Source organism: Ptychodera flava, chromosome 14 (assembly GCF_041260155.1).
Source record: "Ptychodera flava strain L36383 chromosome 14, AS_Pfla_20210202, whole genome shotgun sequence".
NCBI lineage: Eukaryota > Metazoa > Hemichordata > Enteropneusta > Ptychoderidae > Ptychodera > Ptychodera flava.
The window spans coordinates 35131749-35142060 of record NC_091941.1 but is presented as its reverse complement, the minus strand read 5'-3'; the positions used below and the strand labels follow the sequence as shown (position 1 = coordinate 35142060).

At 37.8% G+C, this 10312-nt stretch overlaps 2 protein-coding genes across 34 annotated transcripts in view; one reads left to right on the top strand and one right to left on the bottom strand.

Moving 5' to 3' along the window:
- Positions 1–975: 975 nt before the first annotated feature.
- Positions 976–4813, bottom strand: LOC139150287 (lysophospholipase-like protein 1). The gene is made up of 5 exons (XM_070722577.1): positions 4684–4813; positions 4226–4325; positions 3680–3849; positions 2776–2891; positions 976–1834 (listed from the first exon to the last, which is right to left on the bottom strand). Exons 1-5 carry the CDS (start codon positions 4778–4780, stop codon positions 1607–1609), a joined length of 711 nt encoding a protein of 236 aa, XP_070578678.1. The 5' UTR covers positions 4781–4813; the 3' UTR covers positions 976–1606.
- LOC139150282 (tubulin polyglutamylase TTLL5-like) overlaps positions 4803–10312 on the top strand; it is a 58984-nt gene continuing 53474 nt past the window's right edge. For 28 of the 33 annotated variants that reach the window (XM_070722565.1, XM_070722572.1, XM_070722570.1 and 25 more), the window contains exon 1: positions 4878–5057. The gene's annotated coding sequence lies outside the window, so the exon portion shown is untranslated. Of the gene's footprint in view, positions 5058–10312 lie in introns of all 33 variants that reach the window. The other 5 variants (XM_070722573.1, XM_070722575.1, XM_070722564.1 and 2 more) reach the window with 2 other exon arrangements.

Here is a 10312-nt window from a genome sequence, read left to right as displayed (position 1 = left end):
CTCTGAAATAAGTAGGGGGCTTATAAAGGTATAACAGGGCTTATACTTGGACACATACAGTACAGATGTTATATAGTACCCAGCAGCAAAAACCAACTTCAAATAGTATTCAACAATTTGCACAACGTGTGATCTTCATTTTGAATTGAATTGGCTTATTTTCGTACCATATTTACATGTTGACTTTGGGTTTTCAGGTGTTTTGTCTGCAATGTTGCATTCTTTTTATATTTGTGGTGTCACTGGGATGATGCAATGTACCTACCTATGGCATAATAAAAACCTCTCCTTTCTCACTGTAACTCTCTATAAACACGGTTACTCTACCCCATTACCCATGGTATAAAGAATTTTAGATGCATCTTGGTCCTCACACTTCCATGACAGAAATATAGTTTGCTGATCTATGGTATAAACTTTAAGAGCCCCACTGTGTTACAACAAATATTACAAGTGGACACACCAGTTAATTGTCATGTTAAGTGAACTTAGGGAGTACCCGTTTTTAAGGGGGGGGGGGTCCATAGAACTCAAAATGCAATAATTTCTGGCAGGGTTATGGGATCTACTTAGTGGTGAGACGCTCTTTGGACCCGCTGTGGTAAAATTAATAAAGTTTTGATCATTTTGACATGCCTTTCCAGATTCTGTGCTGAGCATATTTGGTCCCTTCATAGGTCATTAGCAAGCAGTATATTTGAATTGTGATCGTGAGATCAATTGTTACAAAATTAGCTAAAACGCAGACGCACTAAAATGAAGTTCCATAATTTTGATGTCAATTAACTCCCTCCCCCTCAAAATGAAACTCCTTAATATGAAATTGGTTCTATTGGACCCGCTGTGGAAAAATTAATAAAGTTTTGATCATTTGCCTTTCCAGATTCTGTGCTGGACTGTACAGTATCTTACATCATGTACTGCATCCGAAAAGGGGAGAGGGAACTGGTGTTCCATCCTAATCAAATCAGTTTCATCAAATTATGTTGTTTAATGTCAGCATGGTTGATTTCAAAACAACATTCATAAACATAAACAGATGTATCAGCAATTATCAGCTGTCAAATTAGCTATTTGGCACATGAAAAGAAATACAAAACTCATCTCACTCCAACCATCGATCTTAAAACGATTCAAAGTTTGGTCTGCCATGAAGGCATCTCAAATGCACACTAGAAAACAGAAATGGCATCAACAACAGTTTAGCTACTTTCACCTGCCAGCCGTTGCAATAGAGTGTGATTCTCCGTGGTGTATATCATAGAAGTATAATTCAGGGTCTTGTGTAAGACGGTGTTGGCTGTTATGTTTGAAGATAAAGATACTTACAATGCAGGTAAGTTACACGAATAACAGTTGGCAAAAGTACTTTCTATAATACCAATCATAAAACAGAAATTATCATTTGTTGATATGCTGGCAAGTTCATGACCCTACCCGGAACAGGCTTTTCCTGTGATTTCATGTTGACATTGATCACTTAAATTGCCATATATTGCACCAAAATTACTTGTTAGCAATGACTCCTATGCATTCTCCAGTATTGAGTATATCACAGAGGAGCTGCAGCTACTATTCATGTGTAATGGAGTCATGAGAAATACTGTCACTGTGGAAAAGGTAGATGTTTCAACAGCCATTCTTTCAACAGCAACAGTTCTTCCTTGCACATTTCATGAAATAAGCCTTTGTAAACGTGGAACTCTGAAGAAACACCTAGTTGTTTCATTTCTGTATGTGTGGTCTCGGCCCATGATGGCATTACCAGTGGGTCAGCAGTTCCCTGACACATGAACAGTGGCGGTGATGTCGACCTTTGCTGCTCTCTCAATACCTGTAAATATCAAAGCATGATTTACATAATTACATGGAAATTTTACTGTACCTTGGCAATACTTATATAACTGCAATGCAAGAATTTGCTGGCATACATAATTGCATATTCACACAATACTAGGCTCTGGAACTCTTGGCCTATTCTGACTATATGTTATGTAATACCTGTTTATTACTACTTTGTATCTTTCTTCATTTCAATACAGTACAAATACTATATAAATATTCAAGGAACTTCTAATGTCTCAGTACTCTTACATCTGCTTTTATAATATTGAAATAATGACAATCATAAAAGTTCCATCATTATCATGTCATTGGAATGGATCTCTACAACAATATTATATCAACCTATAAACAAAATTTATGTTTAATGTCTACTTTTTGAGTGAAACATTCACACACACACAAACAAAATAATATATATAGTGTATATGACAATGATGACGGCACCTAAGAATGTTGGTTGGAGCACAGTGATATCAAAATCTGTGCTTCTGGTAACCTGACCTAACCTACCATACTAAAAACCTGGCGACTTTAGTCGTGTTGGCGAAGTCATGTAAGAGAGAGAAAGGTTTGGTATACAGTGTGCGTTTCTGCTGGCAGTAGATCCTAAAATATAAGTAAGGTAACTGATATTTTATGACCTACCTATCCTCTTCCCACAAGCCATGAGAAATAGGAAATACATATACTGGTTTGAGGCCATGGACAAAATAATGTTATCTGTTTTGATGGCAGCTACATGATTGAATGTATATAATACGCTTTGCAACTTTCCTCCTGGTAAGAGCTTGGCAGTGATAGCTGTTTTGACAGCAAACTTACGAATGCTTAGAAGTTGTAATTCAATAATGAAAACTAATTCTGAAATGGATGTTTTAAGAATAGAGTCTTACACAATTGGAAGTGAGATTTCTTGCATGTGTACGGTACCTTATATACAGCGGAATCTATATTGAGAAAACTTGACAAGGCAAAGACTCCAGCCAGGTCATGGTGGAAACGGTAGCCAAGGTGCATGGCCATTGCTCCTCCCATTGAAAACCCACCTGTCAGGAAAAATAAAGTGTTCACGATTAAAGGTTATGCCATGAGTATCCTTACCGCTGTTTTGTGGATCACTGTTATTTATGCTGGCTATTCTGCATGATATGAATTTATTTGTCTCCTCTGATCCTTCTGTACATACTAAGTTGTCAAATTTCATTGGGGGATTCAAATGTCTTGGCAGAAAAATCACGCAAATTTGTATTTTTCCTTGAATTAATGAAATATTAACCAATATGAGATGCAGAGACATCAACTCCCTATTTGCACTTTTGTTGATGTTTTCACCATAGACTTATTTGAATCATATGGTTAGTTATCTGCTAAACATCTACCCCACGTAGAGTAACCATGTTTTAGCTAAATTAAAAACCTGATCGCGGCCAATTCAAAGTGTTTTAAAGTATTCTCAAGCAAGAACATGTATGCACATTTATTGTCAACAACATAATTTGAGCAGTGTGTTTGTGAAAATTGGACATTATCAGAGATCCTTAGATTTTCCAGACATATTACTTCAGGATCTTTGTTATATCTCAGCACAAAGTGGAAGGAAAGCAAAGACTAGATTCTCGCACAGCCCCCAGCTGGCCATGTCATGCTAGTGTGATCTGGCTCAGCACAAGCTGGCAAAGCCAGTGAGGGACTGATAACTCTTGTATAAGCAAACTACTTGGATCTTTTAATGTTCTGTGAGACCATGGTGATCTTGCAGAGGGGCTACATTTTACATCGTGCTGCAAATACCATTTCAATCATTTCAGAATTGACCATATTACATGTCATTTACCTACAACAATTCTTTCTTTTGGTATGCCTTGACTGACTTCAGCATTGATCAGTTGGCCAAGCGCATCAGCCATCGAATCTACGGAATCCAAATTTTCAGGAACATTGTTAGCTATCTTCCGTCTATCAAACCATACTGTACTTAGATGTCCCATCATTGGTGTGTACGGCCTTGAATGGAAGGAAATAAATACAGTGATGGATATAGTAGTGGTTAAAGTACTTTTATATAGTCAATGCCAAAGGCATATAATGTCTATTTTCTTCTGTGTTATTATGCTTACTGGTATCTTGCAATCTCAGTGAGACCATTACTGAATGCATTTTCATATTTATCCACACACAAGGAGATCGTTTTAATGGGAGATAATGAACCTGTCTTTTGATAATTATTATGTAAAGATAAACAACACCCTCTGATTTACACTCCATGTGGTACGTACACAGGTGGCATCAAAACCGGCACAGATAATGATTAACATTTTCTTTCTTTCACTGAAGATGTGACACAGAAGATCCTTTAGATTTTATCAAACGAGCCCTCTACCTTTCTGGTGCCGTTGGGTATATGACTTTAATATGAGGAAACGCAAAATCTTGCCCCAAAACATCTCTCACCCATGCCCGAACACCTTCACCTGTGTCACCTGAAAAACAAAAGTACATATATTCATTACTGTTAGATGGCGCATGTATATGTACATCATAAATGCGTTGATCCTGGACGCCTGACGAAACACACTGCCGATTAGATGTAATGATAAAAGTGAACTGTACATTGAAACAAGAACGCCTTACTTTTGGTTCAAGAACGTATGAATAAGCTGGAATTTAGAGCATTTTCAAAACTGTAATTTGTGTAATCGTTGATGAAAAGTGCATGCACGATGACTGCACGGCTATATAAAAGCTACCGCCGGGCCCAGCTGTAGCTGTGTACTACTGTAACAGTTCGGGACTGAATTTTCGTCAAAAATCTACCAAAGCAAGTGTATTGAACGGCACCTGATCCATGCAGAAATATTACAGTTGCTGTGTGTTTCTTCTGAGTCTGGGCGACTAAACATGTTTTAAGATAATGTTTCGCCAAGTTCGATGTCATTCTGTCAACCGGAAGTACCTATAACATTGTTCTCGAGAAGTACGAGATTATCTTTCGTAAAATGCGAGACTGTAGCTCGGTCCCTTTTGCGCATGCCCTTGTGCGTCCGTAACAACAAATTGGTTACCAGAAAAACGGGTCAGCTTGAATTTTATACAACATTTCAAGACTACTGCTGCTGTATCAGTTTACTTTTGATGGCGTTTGAATTTTAGTAAGACTCAATCGTGCTTGATTCCAGGCAAGACCACCCCTGATGTTCACTCAGCTTCTGTTGGTAAGTTGTTTTCGGTCATGAGATTCAAATGAACAGCCAGTTACAGTTAGCTTGCAGCTCAAGACATGAACTGTGCAAACTATTTTGACGGGCCGTTCTCGAAGTTAAAGTGCTGTCAAGAGACATTTGAGTCAATGATCTCATTTAATTTTGCTCTCTGGTCGATGGAAAGCTACTTAGAATCGAAATTTATTCACACGACCGACCATTGCCAACCCACAACAGGTATTGGAAAGGTTCTGTGCTACTGCAACGGAGGAATTTGCTGCTCGTAATACACCTTCAGTCCCGTAGTACTCGTTTGTCAGTTGCTTGCACCATGGAGCTTGCACATTATCATAAAGCCATGCCGTGCTCACTCTGTTGCCTAAAGCTTGAGAAATGGTTAGAGAAAAAGGTAAATCGTGAATAAGGCTCTATGACGTTTTTGCTCGACAATAGAGCGAGAAAGAGCTCCTTGACTCGGTTAAAGTTTGGTATCAAGCCCGTTTAATACGCTAGTGTGTTTGCAACATTGTTTTCCTCCCTCGTAAAATATATTAGTACACTTAAATTTTAAGTAAATTTAGGATTTCTTCAAGTCAAGTTTAACTCAGGTGTTGAGACAGTCAAACATTAAGCTTTAAACCAAGAAATCGTACTTAATTTAAAATCCTGCCGGGAGAGATGTAATGAAAGACATTTTATCAAGCACAGCAGTAAAGTTTTCCCATCATTGACACTGTGACAGTGACACCTGCCGAAATTAAACACTTTTATTGTGCTATTGTACAAGCAAGCTAATAAAAATGATTGTTTGGTGGTTTGCAAAGGTTTCCAGCCACTATAACAAAATCCTTGCTCTAGTTCCAAAATTTAATGACATTTTCAGTGGCACGTAAACAGAAGCCTGTCATTAATCTGCTGTAAACCACCTACATTGAAGGTATTGATTATTGTTCTCCTCTTCATTGGGATAAATACCGGTATACTGCAGTTGATGTAAGATACTGTACAAAATTGCATGTATAGTCTCTGCATCCATCAAAGTTTCTTCAAACATTTGTTTATCAAAATTTGGCAACCACAGAAAGTGGACAGTGCCCTTGCCAGCTGTTGTCATGTCTTTGTTGTCAACGTATAGAGGTGAAGGCCGAAAGGACATCCAATAATCTAGTATAGCTCCATGGCAGCTGTTCACTATTACAAAGATGCGTCTTTTTTTCAATTGAATATTAAAATATAATTGAATTCATACTCTTGCGATGTCATAAATTGTATACAGTACTTTGGAAAAAGTTTGTTAACTGTCACAGGATCGAACTCAGAGCATGGGCACTGTAAACTGAGTGTATACATGTACATGTACCTTGTTGCTTATAACATATAAATGCAAATGTAGTGCTTTCATGTGGAGTACAAGATATTACAAAGAGTACATACTATTAGGCTGTCATTTCAATTTTGAAAGCCACAACATCAGAAAATCCTGAAAACTCCACGAAAGGAGTGATGCATGTTTTTGTGCTTCAGTAAGTCCTTCTACATTAAAATATTACTTTGCTGAAACTACAAATAAAATGCAGTCTGTGCATCCTTATAATGCAATACATTTAAAATTTCTGTATGATAAAGTGAGAAAATGGGTCATAAAACTTTTACGAAATGTGTAATATGGCTGAATTTGAAGGGTATTCAGTGTTCTCCCCAGGATCAAGCAAAAGCGTAGCGGCTAATTTGCATAATCATTTGCATATCATTAATTTATATTTGCATATGTATACAAGATGCTTCGCAAAACCCTACTGAATGAATGTTTGTGAAAGAGATAACTGGAAATGCATGATATGATGCTTGTACTGTCGGGAATAGTCAGATCTGACCGTCGTCAGTCTAGTGAAAAATATGACACCGCAGCATCTCACACTCAAAATCCATACCTGCCCTGTGAAGCTGAAGTGAGTATGAGGATGACGCCAATTTTACACTCGCAAGTGTTTATCTCGCCTGAAATACACACAGCAAGTTGATTACAAAGTTGCACATTCCCAAAAAGGCAATTAGGGTAAACTATTTTACAGAATCGGTTTGGAGACCATGACGTGATTAAGCCTCTCCATGTTTTTTCAGTTATTAGTTATTTTGTAATATACATAAAGAGTTGGGGATTGATATCTTTCAATCCCTTCCATATTATACTATCATTTGTCCGAAAATGAAAATAAGGAAGGTCGGGAAGAAATGATCAAATAAATAAAATTATGATTCTCCAGCATCTTGTGTTCATTGTGTCTCTTCGGTCATTGGTGGAGCTCAGGCAACTTGTGTTTAGAAGGGTACCGTTAGATTTAGGTGGGTGAGATTCTTGAATCTCCAGGTGAATTCATGATGTTGTAGCTGAGGGACAGTTTCAAATAGGGTCAATAATAGATCTACGGCTTGCTGATTTTCACCTTGGTTATCTTATTTCAAACTGTAGCCTATAACATGGTATTCACAGCTACACGTAATCATACTAAAATGTCACCTTGACTTTCATTCATTCATTCTGCATCAGTTTTGTGAAAAGCATACCAAGCAATTTCTGGGCACCCCTAAAAATTCAAGTAGATGCCAAATTTATTTCACACTATATTTGTACACTTGGTATTTCTGGATACACTGGTATATTTCCTATATCAATGATATACATGTATAGCATTGAACAAAATTTCATCTACTGATGTTTGCCTGCATATTCATGTAGTATTTGAAATAAACAACCCTATGTGCTACACTGTTTTCATGATATTGAAGATGTCATAATTTCTTTCGAGAGAGAGTGGAGATACCATAGCCAAAGAAAAGTGACTTGTGTGTTGAAGAATAAATTATGCAGATGTTAAAGTATGAGTCATTGCTAAAGGAACGAGTAAAGTGTTGTATTTATGACCTGAAAAGATACAGACTTGTTGAAAATTATAACTATCAACAAACAACAGTACAAATAGTTATCCTGGATTTCATGGAAATGTGTCAGGACTTTCCCTCATTCAATCTTTGTCTCATCATCATGTTATTTTTTGTGAGTTTAAGTTGTCATACCGATATAACTTTTAATGTTGAAAAATGATAATTCATTAAAATGTTCGTTGTCTGCTCGCAAAGTGATTCTTTTTCACCCTGGAGTGCGGAGACAAAACGTTTTGGGACGCCACACTGTTTGATTGACAATTTTGTGAGATGAAAGTTGCAATTTGTGAACCACTCACAGACCTTGTTGTTGATGAACTTCCCCCCATGTGGTATAAAATTGAGACAATATTCGGAAAGGACCAATCATTGCGCAAGTTTTAGAGAAGACAATCAACCCGACGGATATGGGAGGGCTTTATTTTTAAAATATCATCCAATGATAGTTTGGATTTATTTTATAGACATCCTGAAGGAAAGTCATTCATTGACGCCAAGTCGCAACTTTGAACAAAGCGAGAGCCCGGGGCCCGGGCCCGGGGATGTTTGAGTACGATCATCCGGCCTCGACAATATTTACCCAGGGACCGGCGTTGGCGTTGATAGATCATACCATGTAAAGTTTTCTTTAAGTTACTACTATACTCGCATTACTTTTTTGCGGATATTTTGTAAATCACACATTTCCAATCGCGTAAATAATAAGCTTAGGCTCCATGCACTGAGAATAAACCAAGGGACGGACTACGTCGCATCAGAACATTTCCACGTCCTTTCGTGTGATGATCGACCTCCGCCACTCCATCCCGGTGTCACAGCCCCGGCCGGACTAGATGTGTTTAATCACGGCAATTTGACAGCAATACTTGAAAAGAATACACTACATCCCTACTCATTGTAAAACTTTATCTTTCTGACATTATTATCCAAACATCCTTTAACAAACTCCTCACTTTGCGCGATATGCACATATATACGTTTTCCCAGGCCAGGCAGGAGATACGGCGCGCCTTTCATCGGCTTGTAACATACACAGGAGTTCGTTGACCTCATCGTACGTCTGGGCGACCGACTGGGCGACGCGCGCGAAATCGAAATATCTTTTAAAAATTGGAAGTTTTGAATAGTTCATGTTGTTTGAATGTTATAATTTTTAAAAGCTCCATGGCTCCTATAATATTCCTATCTATTGGTTTAAATCTACGCCTCTTTTACGAAGGTATACCGTTTCGGTCACAGGTTCATGTTTGTCTGCACAGGCAAAACATGGTCGGGGGTGCTAATCCGCGGCTTGTCCGGAGTGTTCGTTTGATGTCGCTAATTCACATTAAATCAAACCCATTCACAATTTTAAAGACGGGACGAGTAAATGAAGGTATGGCTGGAGTAAATTAACATATTTCGGGACATTATACGCGTAGAGATACTTGAAATTAGCGGTTTTCGTTTGTGCTGAATTTGTTCCGTTAGAACATAGGGTAAGCGACGGGGGTCACGTATAGCGGTCGGGCGCACTTACAAACAAAAAGTCGGTCGCGAGCCCCCCACCGGAGACGGAATATTATAATTATTAATCGCAAACACGGAGATAATTTAAGCAAACAAATTAAACCAGGTGAATGTCAGAATAATCCGCAAGAAAGTTACCAAAATGTACCTCATTAAATGCGATTGTGTTTGCTTATATTTGCCTTTATTATAATTTCTCGCACGGGGGCACCGTCAATTGTTAGGGTAAGCGAGAGTACACGGGATTTTGCGAGAGATTTTGAAAAATCGCATTTTTATCAAAATTATGAATTTTTATCAACATATTACTGTACCACCGTGTTCTTGGATGAGAAGAGAACGTGTGGCCACAAAACAGGGTCTCTTTACGATCTGTGCTTGGGAGAACGGGGTGAAAAAATGATCCGGGCGTAAATAGGTCAACCTGAATTCTTTTTACTATATAGTGGTAATAAGCTTGCACATGCACCCATGCATTCATGTACACTCACAACAAAATGCAATGGTAACACACAAGTATGCAATTTGAACATCATGGAAACTCTTTATTACACTTAAATAAATCATCACAGTATAGTACAATTGCAATTAAAATAGAAGATTCAAACAGTAACAGCAAGTTCAGATTGAAAGCACGAAATGGTTTGTCTGATTGGAGTTTCATTAATACATATATTGCTAATAAAATTGTCAAAAATTGCCAACAAAGAGAAAATTCATAAGTTTAAGCTTTACACAATTCAAATGTAATTGAGTTTTATATCATTTTTTAACGAAAAACACCGCGAATAATTTTTCATCCCGGGGATCAATTT

Coding starts and splice junctions, on each gene's coding strand:
- LOC139150287 (XM_070722577.1), bottom strand. CDS start 4,780: ATGACATCGAACTTGGCGAAACATTATCTTAAAACATGTTTAGTCGCC. Junction 2,892..3,679: donor AAAAGAAAGAATTGTTGTAG/GTAAATGACATG, acceptor TTTTCCTGACAG/GTGGGTTTTCAATGGGAGGA. Junction 1,835..2,775: donor TAGATTCCGCTGTATATAAG/GTACCGTACACA, acceptor TGATATTTACAG/GTATTGAGAGAGCAGCAAAG.